At 42.4% G+C, this 13,149-nt stretch overlaps 1 protein-coding gene and 1 long non-coding RNA gene across 2 annotated transcripts; one reads left to right on the top strand and one right to left on the bottom strand.

Moving 5' to 3' along the window:
- Positions 1-6,024: 6,024 nt before the first annotated feature.
- LOC109767608 (18.6 kDa class III heat shock protein) lies at positions 6,025-7,098 on the bottom strand. The gene is made up of 2 exons (XM_020326352.4): positions 6,630-7,098; positions 6,025-6,536 (listed from the first exon to the last, which is right to left on the bottom strand). Exons 1-2 carry the CDS (start codon positions 6,885-6,887, stop codon positions 6,255-6,257), a joined length of 540 nt encoding a protein of 179 aa, XP_020181941.1. The 5' UTR covers positions 6,888-7,098; the 3' UTR covers positions 6,025-6,254.
- Positions 7,099-9,367: 2,269 nt separating this feature from the next.
- LOC109767609 (uncharacterized) lies at positions 9,368-12,861 on the top strand. The gene is made up of 6 exons (XR_012188150.1): positions 9,368-9,800; positions 9,890-9,979; positions 10,788-11,225; positions 11,387-11,513; positions 12,022-12,362; positions 12,502-12,861. It is a non-coding gene; the product is annotated as an uncharacterized lncRNA (long non-coding RNA).
- The last annotated feature ends 288 nt before the right edge of the window (positions 12,862-13,149 follow it).

Genomic DNA, 13,149 nt, shown 5'->3' with positions numbered 1-13,149 from the left:
CATCCAACGACCATCTTTTAAAGTTATTCACACACTATATAAGGATATAGAAATACGTCGAGAGTATGCTAGTCTGGTCACCAACACAGAGTGTGCAGGGCCACGTTGCACTAAAATACGTCGAGAGTATGCTAGTCCGGTCACTAACAAGCATCCACATGCTTGACCAAGAGATCATGATGCTTCCAAATCCTAGGATGTGAACCACGTTGCAAAAGCAACTCCAGATGGCTGTGAAGCTCTACTCCACTCCTTGCTCGGCTCAGGTTCGAAGAATGACTAATGGCCATGTTCCATCTTTCTTCTCGCATTAAATAGAAGCACATTACTCTCTCACCCTTGAATAGAAGTACTATCACACCAGCTCGGATCTGTGGTGAAGCAATTGCTATTAACTTGGGTCTGGTGTGAAGCATTAATGCTTTTATGCATTTAATCTTGCTGTTCCATGCATTTTACTCCTGATATAAGGAGGGCATGGTATCCATGACGTCTTGAGCTCCCGTATAAATCATACTCCCTCCGTTCTTAAATTCTTAAATATTTGTCTTTCTAGAGATTTCCGTATAAATCATACTCCCTCTGTTCCTAAATATTTGTCTTTTTAAAGATTTCAACAAGTGACTACATACATAGCAAAATGTGGTAGTCTATTTGAAATCTCTAAAAAGAGAAATATTTAGGAACGGAGGGAGTATTTGCTTTTGAGTTTGTTTCAATTACTACACTAAAGATTCACTCACTGTGTTTTGGATTTCTTCAGATCATGACACTTGAGAACAGAGTTAATTTGATAGATCATGGAACTCACAGAGAAGGTTTGACAGATCGTGCCGTCGCTGATTGCTCAAGGGAACCAAACAGAGTTCTCACCCTATTTTCCGCTAAGATTACGTGAAAAAGTATGAAATCCTGGTACTGAATCCAGGCACGCGGCTGCATTCGATCAAGCGGGGTTAGATATAGAGGTTGTTTCGATTCGACAGCTATCAATTTGTGCTCCATAGTTCCATTAATAGCAAGATTCACAAAAGATGACCACAACTAATCTCCGGCGAGACCACGAACAGAGCATGAGACCACAAGAGAAGACCCAAATCTAGCAGACCTGACACACTACTCTACTGCTAGAACGATCACTGATGACAAACGCCGACGAGGTACCGAAAGCTCGCGTGAGGGAAGGCTCCAACGATCAGGCGATGGCGACCTGGACGGACTTGGTCTTCTTCTCGGGCGGCGGAGGCGCAGCTATAGGCGATCGTTCTAGAACAACGCCAACTGCGCCTCCTACGCGCCGCTGACGAACCATCAGGCGGCCTGGTAGGACGACGATAGCGCGTGCGCCACCATTTCCATCGTGGACCTCACATCCACCGGCAACGGACAAGGCGTGGACTCGTCCAAGGATGAGTAGGGCACGGAAGGCGGCAGGGCCTTGTGTCCCATGTGGGCCAATCCGTCCCCCGTGTTCTACTCTTCCTTGCCGGAGACCGCAGTTTCACTTCATCGGTCTTATCTTCGGTGCTCATGGAGACGGCGGTGGAGACGCAAGGGCGTGGACGACGGACGCCGCCGTAGGGTAGGTTTAGGGTCGGGTTGGGACGGTTTTTTTTTTCTAAATGTTTGAAATCTGATAAAAATCCGTCATGTTTGCATTGACTTCATTCGATTTCTATGAAAATCCGGCCAACTTTGAACAAATTTCGTCCGGTTGTTCGTAAAATGTATGCAGGCGGCGTCCCTCTTGTATCTGTGTTCATGGACCGGTCCCCCTATCCGTGGATAGATGCGGAAGAAAATTTACAAGTCGCTGTTGGAGATACCGTAAGACACATAAGAGTTGATATATTGTGCCCACTTCAACGGTGAACGAAACAACATGCCAAGATTACATGGAACACCTACAAATCCTGAACCAAGCAGAGCAGAATGCACAGTTCTGAATATATACTGGAAGATACATGCAGAGATACGACAGCTAACAATTCGTGCTACATCGTTCCATTCATAGCAAGATTCACAAAACATGATCACAACTAATTCATGATTTTTTTGAAAATCATGAACAATTTTGAGTTTCACAAACTTTTTAAAAACAGAGGTTCAAATTGGTATTTTTTTCAAATATGTGATGATTTTAAAATTTGTATTCATTTTTACAATTCAAAAATATTTTTTGAATTCAAGAATATTTATAAAAAATAGAAGAAGTTTCGGACTCACGGACCTTTTTTAATTCACAAACATTTTTTTATAGTCATGAACATTTTTCAAAATTTATTTTCATTTTTCGAAATCATGATTTTTAGTTTGAGATTTTTTTTTGAAATTGCAAACATTTTCTGAATTCAAGAAGATTTTGCGGGCTCGCGAACACTTTTTTGAAACATTTTTTTTCAAACTTATGAATATTTTTCTAAATTCAATTTTTGTTTGGGAGCTTTCGGTAATCATATCGAGCTTCCTTAGCTGATCAAATGTAATATACGAGTATAAATGTTGTTGTGTTTGTATTTTCAAATTATATCTAATCTCTATTCCAAAGCCTTCTGCAACATTCTCTCCGGTGATGTTTCATTGATGCAGGATCATAACCTAACTACACTCACACTACACTTGCATGTAGCACTTCACATTCTCTCGTCGTCTTCACCACTTGTGAATAGAGCTAGGACCTTTTGAACATCATGCCGTTCTTGAGAAAAAATGCATGTCAAATTTCATCGCACACACACCGACAACAAGGAGATGTCTATCAACAGCAACCAGGGGATCGTGAGAGCACGAGGCCACGTCTCCTCGTTCCCCAAGGAGGGACCTGAACTACTGTGTGCAGTGTCACGTTGCATTAAAATACATCAAGAATATGCTAGTCTGCTTACTAACACAGAGTGTGCAGTGTCATGTTGCACTAAAATACGTCGAGAGTATGCTAGTCTGGTCACTAACATCGATCCACATACTTTTTTTAAAAAGGGGGTCAGACCCTGGCCTCTGCATCAAAACGATGCATACGGCCATATTATTAATAAGCAAAAGGTTCAACAAAAGTCTTCATGTCTTGAAAGTAAAGAAGCTCACAAAGAGCAAAAGCAACATAACAGGATAGCCACATCCGGCAGGCAAAAAGATAAGATAGGAAACTAAACACCTATCCTATTATATGACCGCCATCCAAACCGGTTGAAAATATCCCGAACTACCGTCTCCCTTCAGATAGATCCAGTAACCGAACGCTCCCTGACCTCCGTTGGAATGAGTAGCGACCACATACGGATGAGTGTAGTGGCCTGAAAGATAACCTGCAAGAAATGAATTTTTGTTGTTCTGTTAAAAAACAAATCGTTTCTGCAGTTTCAGACTTCCCATAATAAAGCACATACTCCAACACGGATATGTCTCGCTGTTTCGGAATCTAACCCATCTAACCACGTCCCAAATAACGTGTTGATGGTATTCGGAGTCGTAATATTAAAAGCTAAGTGGACTGTCCGCCACAAAAATTTTGTCAACGGGCAGTCAAGAAAGAGGTGTTTGATGGACTCATCCCTATCACAGAAACTATATCTTGTAGATCCTGTCCAATTGCGTTTTGCCAAATTGTCCTTAGTTAGAATGACTTGTTTATGGACAAAACACATAAACACTTTGATTTTTAAGGCACTTTGACTTTCCAAACATGTTTGGAACGAGGAATAGAGCTAGAATTGATGACATCCAAATACATGGATTTATCCGAAAACTCCCCGTTCTTTGTGAGCTTCTAGCGCAATTGATCAGGCTGTTGAGAAAGGCGGACATCCATCAATCTTCTTACAAGATGGATTCAAGCTTCCCAACGATTTCCTGCTAGCGTCCTCCTGAATTGAGTATTCAGAGGATTGGACTGTAATACTGTTGCAACGTAAGCTTCTCTTCGCTACACAATATTATAGAGAGAAGGATATTGGAGTGCAAGGGGCGTCTTCCCTAGCCATGTGTCCTCCCAGAACCTCGTGGTAGTACCATTTCTACCTACAAATTTTATCCAATTGAAAAAGATTGATTTCACTCTCATCAGTCCTTTCCAAAAAGGCGAATCGGTCGGTCTCACCGTCACCTGGGATAGTGTTTTGGAATGAAGGTACTTGTTCCGCAGAATCTGGGCTCATGTGGCATCCGTCTCCACAGATAGCTTATACAGTCACTTGCTGAGTAGACATCTGTTCTTCACCTCTAAGTTTTCAATGCCGAGACCCCCTTGATCTTTCGGTCTACAAATGATATCCCATCTAGCGAATCTGTATTTTCGTTTTAAGTCATCACTCTGCCAGTAGAAGCGCGATCGATAGAAATCTAGCCTTTTCCGGACTCCTATTGGTACCTCGAAAAAGGACAAGAGAAACATAGGCATACTCGTGAGTACCGTATTAATGAGAATTAGTCGGCCTCCGTATGACATAAGTTTGCCCTTCCAGCAGCTTAGTTTTTTTTTCAAATCGATCCTCTATGCACTTCCATTCTTTGTTAGAAAGCTTGCAATGGTGGATAGGTATACCCAAATACGTGAAGGGTAGAGACCCCAATTCGCACCCGAACAATTGTTTGTGAGCTCTTGTTCATTTTTAGCTCTTTTAAAACAGAACAATTCACTTTTACGGAAGTTAATCTTTAACCCCGATAATTGTTCGAACAGACATAACACAAACTTCATGTTCCTTACTTTTGCCAAATCATGCTCCATGAAGATGATAATGTTATCTGAAGGATCGACACTCCACCATCACTAAATGCGAAATGAGGCCGCCTACCTGGTCATCATCCTTAGTCCTTCCTATTAGGATTGTCAACATGTCGACCACTATGTTAAAAAGAATCGACGACATCGGGTCACCTTGTCTCAGGCCCTTATGTGTCTGAAAGTAATGACCTATGTTATCATTCACTTTGATTCCAATACTCCCTTTTTGCGTGAAAGAGTCTACCTGGTTTCTCCAGGCCTGGTCAAATCCTTTCATACGCAATGCCTGCTGAAGGAATGGCCATTTTACCTTATCGTACGCTTTTTCAAAATCCACTTTGAAAACCATCTCATCTAGTTTTTCGTGTGGATTTCATGGAGCGTTTCATGCAGGACCACAATAGAGTGGTCAAAATATTGTTCTCATCCGTAGCAAGATGAGGCACATCCTCAAACTCTTGACTCATCCAAGGATACGATATTATCCTCTAAAGGCCCAAACAGCTGCTTATAGTAGTTGGTGATGGCTTATAGTAGTTGGTGACGTATAATTTTAAATTTTACTGTCCTAAAATCGTCCCCTCGCCTTGTTTGAGCTGAATATTTCTCTTCTTTCGATGTATGCCATTCGCAATCATGTGGAAGAATTGAGTGTTATCATTCTTTCACAAACTTGACCAATAGATCATGATGCATCCAAATCCTAGGATGTGAACAACGTTGCAAAAGCAACTCCAGGTGGCTGTGAAGCTCTACTCTATTCCTTGCTCTGGCTCAGATTCGAAGAATGACTAATGGCCATGTTTCATCTTTCTTCTCCTGTTAAACAAAAGCACACTATTCTCTCACCCTTGAATAGAAGTACTATCACATTAGCTCGGATCTGTGGTGAAGCAATTGTTATTCTGGTGTGAAGCATTAATGCTTCTATGCATTTAATCTTGTTGTTCCGTGCATTTTACTCCTGATATAAGGAGGGCATGGTATCCATGACGTCTTGAGCTCCCGTATAAATCATACGTATTTGCTGTTGAGCTTGTTTCAATTACTATACTAAAGATTCACTCACTGTGTTTTGGATTTATTTAGATCATGGCACTTGAGAACAGAGTTAATTTGATAGATCGTGGAACTCACAGAGAGGGTTGATAGATCGTGCCGTCGCTGATTGCTCAAGGGAACCAAACAGAGTTCTCACTCTATTTTCCGCTAAGATTACGTGAAAAACGTATGAATCCGGATACTGAATCCAGATTCCAGGCACGCGGCTGCATTCGATCAAGCGGGGTTAGATACGGATGTTGATCCGACAGCCAACAATTCGTGCTCCATAGTTCCATTAACAGCAAGATTCACAAAAGATGACCACAACTAATCTCCAGCCAGACCACGAACAGAGCATGAGACCACATGACTTGAGAAGACCCAAATCTACCAGACTCGCCACACTAATCTACTGCTAGAACGATCACTGACGACAAACGCCGACGAGGTACCGAAGGTTCGCGTGACTGAAGGAAGGCTCGAACGGTCAGGCGATGGCGACCTGGACGGACTTGGTCTTCTTCTCGGGCGGCGGCCGCTTCTTGACGGTGACGGTGAGCACGCCGTTCTCGCAGCGCGCGGCCACGGCGCCGGCGTCCGCGTCCTCGGGCAGCCGGAACTTGCGCGCGAACGACCGCGGCGACGCGCGGCGCTCCAGCCGGATGTAGCGGCAGTCCGCCTCCTCCTCCTCCCGCTTCCGCTTCCCGTTGGCCCCGCCGCCGTTGCTGGCGCTCTTCATCACCAGCACGTTGTCCTCCTCCAGAGTCACCTGCCCATTCACAGCGCGCGCAAACGTTAGTCAATCGCGTCGAGTTGGGTCCAAGAAATACGGGGGACGGGGCCGAGCGGCGCGCGCGCGTACCTGGATGTCGGACTTGGAGAGGCCGGGGACGTCGAGCAGGAAAGCGTACTCGCCGGGGGTCTCCACGATGTCCACGGGCGCGCCGCCGCCCACGCCCCCAATCTGCGCGCGTGGGTGGCCGTGCCCGTGCCCGTGCCCGTGCGCGGCGTGGTGGTGGGCGTGGTCGCGGTGGTCGGCGTCCGCGGCGGCGAGGCGCTCGAGCACCTCCGGCAGGTGGACGAGGCCGGCCACGGCGGGGGCAAACAGCAGCTCGGCCATGGCTCCTCCTTCTCCTTCCTCCTCCTCGACTGGTTCCTCGCTGCGTGTGGGTGGGTGAGAAGTGGGAACTGGGATGGGACTCGACTTCGGGAGCTCGATGGATTGGATTGGGTTCTGCAGTGCGGAGCGGGGTGAGGGAGTGGGGAGGGGTATAAAGGAGGAAGAAGAAGGTTCGAGATGTTGGCGGGGGCGGTGCGTGGCGCGTCCAGAAAGATCCAGAGGCGCACGGAACAAACTGGTGATGAACGAGAGTGATCCAGGTCGATGCTTCTGGACTTGCAGTTGGGCCGCTTTGTGTCAGCCTTGGAGCTTCTATTGGATCCCCGCTCGCTTGCAGTTGGGCCGCTTTGTGTAACTTGTTGCAACCGGGAAATTTTATTTTTCTTTTAAATTCGTTTATTCAAAATGCTTTGTCTTTTGAACCATGCTTCTAAATACCAAACATTTTTTTTCTAATTCTTGCATCGGGATCCTCGAAACTACATCCCATGTTAATAGATTTCAATGAACTTTTCTTCACAAAAAAACCTAAAAAAACAAGACCCCAAAAATACTCAAAATATGGCCATAGAAAATTTCAAAAAAGAAAAAGAAACGTAGCACATAAACTTTCGTGTAAGTACAGACTATGTTTCTCACGAAAGCAAATATGTGCTACTCATGGAAGCACATATCGGGCTTCTTGCTGAAGCAAATATGTGTCTTCATGACAAGCACAAAATCCTGGAGAGCAAAGATTGTTTTCTTTTTCTTTTTCAGGAAGCATAACCGTGCTTCTCGTAGAACCACATGTTGTGCCTCTTGTGAAAAAAATACTGCTTTCAAGAAGACAAAAAATAAATTCCTCCAAAACCTAGGAAAAACCATGCAAGAATCAGAAGGCCACCAAAAAAATATTCTCAAAAACCTGAGAAAAAGCAGGAAAAAACCAAAAAGCCAAAAAAAACTTAAAAACAAAAACGAGTGTAAAAAATCCGGAGTAAGTGCCCTACACGCAATACGTTGCAGTGGCTGCGCACAACACTTGGTGCGCTTTCAAGCTAAAAATGTGACCTTTGCAGCAGCCCTGCAAGGAGTAACCCTTAGTTGGTCCCACTCCAGTAGAAGGGTGCGCCTATGCCTCTCTTACTGCAAAGAGTGTCGTGTCAAGGATGCATATAGTGGGCCGGTCCAGTTGTGAGTTAGTAGCTTTTGCAATTTTCACTCTCTCTTCCTTTTTTCACATTTGGTTATATGACAAATATTATAAATACAGATCTTCAAAACTTAAACTTTTTGCAATTTCGACAAAATGGTGAATTTTACAAAATGTTGACACAATGTAAAAAAATGTCAGGGTCGATTTCTACAAATATATGATAACATTCAATAATATTTGTGCCATTTCAAATGCTTAACAAATATTCAAAAAATAATAATGACCATTAAAAAAGTGATCAAACACATATATTTGAAAAAAATTAACAATGTATTTGGAAATGTTAAATGAGTATAAAAAAGTTCCATATATAATTAGAAAATGGATAATCATGTATTTAAAAAATGTAACACATGTATAAAGAAATATTTTTGAAATGTTATATGATTTTTTTTCAAGGAGTATGGAGACAAGTAGACATCATAAAAATTTAATCAAGTTTTGAAAAAGTTTTAAAGAGATATAGAAAAAAATATGTATACCAAAAATGTATAATGGGTATGAAAAATAAAATATGTATCGAACACATATATTTGAAAAAAAATAAAAGAAATTTGCCGTGTATTTTCAAAAACAATTATCATGTATTCACAGAAGAGTTCAGAAGATGTATTTCAGGAAAAAAAAAGTACATCTTGTATTTGAAAAATGTTGGACGTGTATCAACAAAACCTTTCCCGTGTACACTAAAAATGTACAGTGTGTACTGAAAATATAGACATGTGTTAAACAAATATGTAATCAGTGCAAACCAACATGGTAACAAAGAAAACCAAATAATAAATGGAGGAAATAAATAAAACTGGCGAAAAACAAAAAAGTTGAAAAACAAAGAAACTAGAAGCGCACCTAAGGAAAATGAAAACCGACAAAAACCGGAGAAAAACACAGAAAACCGAAGAAAAACGATGAAAACAGAGAAGACCTATGAAAAATAGTGAAGAGTTTTAAAAAACAAAAATCAAGTCAAACCGATGAAAAAACAAAAAAATAGAATAAGTGAAGAAAACCCAGGAGAAAAAGAAAGAAAACAAAAAAAAACAACAACGAACGAACTGACCGATCGAACGAACGACCCAAAAAACATACTAGTGGTCCTCTCCAAACGAATGGGCGCTGTGGGCAAGACCTATGTTATCTCTATTTTTAATGTCTCAGTTGGTAAGTTGGTAGTCTCCGTTCCCGATTAAATTTTGTCCCACTATTTTCGTCCGGTTTTGTTTTTTGTTTTTTTCGTCCCTAACCGCACTAAAGAAAACCGGAGTACTTTTCACGACTCCACGCAGAACTAACCTAAATCCCATCGATCCGTCTCTGCGTCCGCCGCCGCCCCTCTCGCGCTACCTCCCCGCCTCATCCGACTGCTTCCCCGCCGTCGGGATGGATATCGGGGCTGAGGTGAGGAGGGTTGAGGGTCCCTCGATTTCTGTCTAGGGTTCCCCGCCCACGCCGTCGCCTCGGCCACATGCCTCGCGCCGCCCAGCCCCGCCAGACGCCGACGCCACGCCTCGCTCGCCTTCGTCGAGGTCGCCCGATGCAGCCCAACCATGGTGTGCATCGGCCACTTGGGCGCATTGGCTGCGGTAGTGACGCAGGGGCACGTGTGGAAGCCGGGACGAGGACGGACACATCCAGATCAGGTGCTCACGCCTGATCTTGATTAGTGTGGCCGCGGCGTTTGAAGATTGAGCATTGGACGGATGCGTCCAGAGCAGGTCCGAGCTGGCCCTGGCCCCATGTTCTTCTCTTGATTCGTATTGCCATGGTGACGTACATGCCTAACTCTTATCATTGCCCTGCTCAGACCTGACCTACATGGCTGAGCGAGATTGAGGCCGGCCGCCGGTCATGTTCTCCTACGGTGCAAGCTCCGCACTGAAGCATCCAACACATGGTGAGATATCTTTTCTGATGAAATTTTATTTTCGGAGATGTTCATTCATAGTTCTGATGACCTCTTGATTCATGTCATTATAGTTATTTTGACAGAACAAAGATGGTTTTCTCTTTCCAGTACTTTTCAAAAAGACAATATCCCTGTGACCGGAAGATTTGAGATAATATGTCACCATGTTCTGTGTCCATATCTGCTTGAAGAAAATCTATGACATGATATGTCACATACTTGTTAAGTTACAAGAATAGTTGCGGACGCCATCCAAATGTTACATAGATTTCTATTTATTTATTTTGCACTGTTATTTTTGTATTGTGATATAAAGAAGAATGTATACTGTAGGGGGTTTGCTACGTGCTACATATATCTTACTCACTAGCAGTTAGTCAGTTTATATTCCTGTAATGAGAAATGGCACAATCATCTCGTGCCATTTCATGGGAGCAGCAGAAGTAGCATCTATGCTATGGTCTGAAGCATAACACTAATCAGTTCAATAAATATGCACTTCCCAAGTTCCTTCTGCAAATGAAATGGCGCAATTTTCCTTGTGCCCTCATGTACGAGTGAACAATAGCATGATATAACTCAAGTTCATGGTAGGTAAACCTTCTGCCTTATGTATGTGCATATCCCTTTTCAACGTTGATATCATATATCTCGCAAAAAAAAACGTTGATATCATATATGAGGTATTCTATGTCGCTGTTAATAGTTTTGAGAACAAGTTTGAGCAAATGAAGCATATTGTTATTTTTTTCAAGCTCAGTTGGAGCTCTAAGTTATTTTTATCTATGGTTTGCAGTTGTAAAGAATCCGTACACTCCGGAGCAAGTATTGTGATCACAATTACAGACAAGATTCCTAAGTGCTTGAGGATGTGAGTGCTCAAGGTAAACTTGCGGTGTAATCTTGACCGAGCAAGAACGGCGATGTGATGCTCATGGAAGATGAGGTGAAGGAGGTGAACACACTGATGATATTATGGTAACCAAGGTGAGGAGATCAAGAGCATCAACAACCTCTTGACCGGGCTCTTCGTCGTTGCCACCAACAACAGTTACGAGCTTGTGAGGTAGCTGCTGGAGTGTTGGAGCATCCTTGAAAAGAAGAAGAACAAAATGCTGATCAAGTTGTTCAACGAAGACGAGATAGACAACCATGGTAGGGGGCAAAAGAAGGCGTAGACTATCTGCCAACTTCGACAGGGGGCAGAAGAAGAAAGAAGAAGAGTGATTTAATGGTGAAAGAAACTCGAAAGCATGTTCGAACTATTAAATTATATATGCCCCTGTTGCAACACATGTTAGATTACTACACTGTCATAATTCCAACAAAATGCGGAACTAGCAATACACCGTTCTCACAAATATTACACTGATTGTTCAGTACTTTTTTTTCCAGGCATTTGGCTTTTGACTGCATAAAAGTGAGTAGAGGTGAATGAATGTTTAGGGATGGAGGCTAGGCACTGTGAGAGAGTTATTTTCAATACTATGATTGTCACTGTCACTGTGTGCCTCATTGCACTGTGAGTATTATCCTCTTTAATTATCTCGAACTACGGATTTGTTGTACAGAACAAAATTATAGGTGGTATTCGTTGTTTGTCCTCTTAAGTATGTATATGGAACAATGATCGCACATATTCCTGTAAGCTAGATTCTCTTCACATTTATGCATAGTCTTGTTGGGGAGAAAAGAAAAGCAGTTATAATAAGCAGACATATTCTTCCTGTTTATGTATTCTTGCTCGGAGAGAAAAACAAAGTCTGATAATAGGCAGTTTTATATAAGCTTATTTCTTGCAAAATGGATATGGAAACTAACTATCGTTTTTTGCTCTCTTACTTGTAATGCAAAATGTGAGAGCTTATATACACCCACATAAAACAAGTAGGTGTTATAACTCCTTAAGTGTTGGTGTTGTATGTCTAATTATTGTTGCATCATTGGTGTTGCTTTATTGGATACACTGTCCTTTGGTGTTCTTTGGTTTTGTTATTCTTTTCTTGGTTTTGATCATTTTGTGATTGCAGGTGATGATAAAGACAGAAAATGGTCTGTGCACATGGCGCTAACGATCGTGGAGGGATCGACAAGGGGCCCGACTGTACTGTTTGGTACCCCTCATGCCCAGCTTCCACTGGTCCACCGTGGGTGCTTCAGGCTTTGGTGATTACAGCAAATTAGCGCCGAGATATGCTGCAAGAATCGTCGGCAAGTGTTGTTTCGCTGGGAAGGCATCGGCCATGAGAATAGTAAAGTTGGGGAAGTTGTGCCGCTTTACAAGCACAAGAACACTATGATAGTGAAGGACCTGAACTTGAAGTCAAAGCACAATAAATGCATAGAGGATGAACCGGGGGAAATTGTCATGGTTAGTACTATTTTTATCAAAACTTCTCTCCATGCGACCATGCCTCTTGCCATGCAAGCGCATATGTTCCTGGCAAGAGCATAGTTTCAGTGCCACAAGTATTATCTTCTGACGGCATTTCAGATTTTCCTTTGATCAGATTGAAGGCCCCATTCTTAGCTTGAACATGTTGCTCTTTTAAAATCCTGGCAAGAGCATAGTTTCAGTGCGCTTCAACCAGTCACTCCTCGAGCATGCACCACAGTTATTTCCTCCCCTTTTTCAAGCGCATTATTAATCCAGCGCGCGGCTGCTTTGGATAACTTCAAGGCAATTAATAGCCCATCTTGGTATTATAAATTTTGCTCTCGGGCCCTTTAAACCCGGACGGAGGTAGTATGGTGTAAAATTCCTGAGCTGGACATTATGTTACAATGGAAATTTGAGGATTCTTGCCTATCATACCCATTTGTAGCCTATATCACACTGCAAAATTCCATGAACAATTTGGTCCACATTATTTTTCTGTTATATCGTTCCTACCTAAGCGTGGATTCCTTGAAACATAGAAGTATTTTCACATCTATTACAAACCAAGGTCTGTTAATTAATCATAAAATTTATATTCATAAGTAGTATAAAGTTGCCCCAAAATTGTTAATATGATTTTGGATTATATATTATGATGCTGACAAGGTGATTATCGGTGTTAATTAAAATAGCAGTGTGAAATGACCTTGCATATATTTGTTGTTTTTTAGTTTAAGCGTTTCAACTCAACTGAAATTATTATTTGCACAGTATTTAC

Source organism: Aegilops tauschii, chromosome 6 (assembly GCF_002575655.3).
Source record: "Aegilops tauschii subsp. strangulata cultivar AL8/78 chromosome 6, Aet v6.0, whole genome shotgun sequence".
Classification (NCBI taxonomy): Eukaryota; Viridiplantae; Streptophyta; class Magnoliopsida; order Poales; family Poaceae; genus Aegilops; species Aegilops tauschii.
This window is presented reverse-complemented; position numbering and strand designations above follow the sequence as displayed.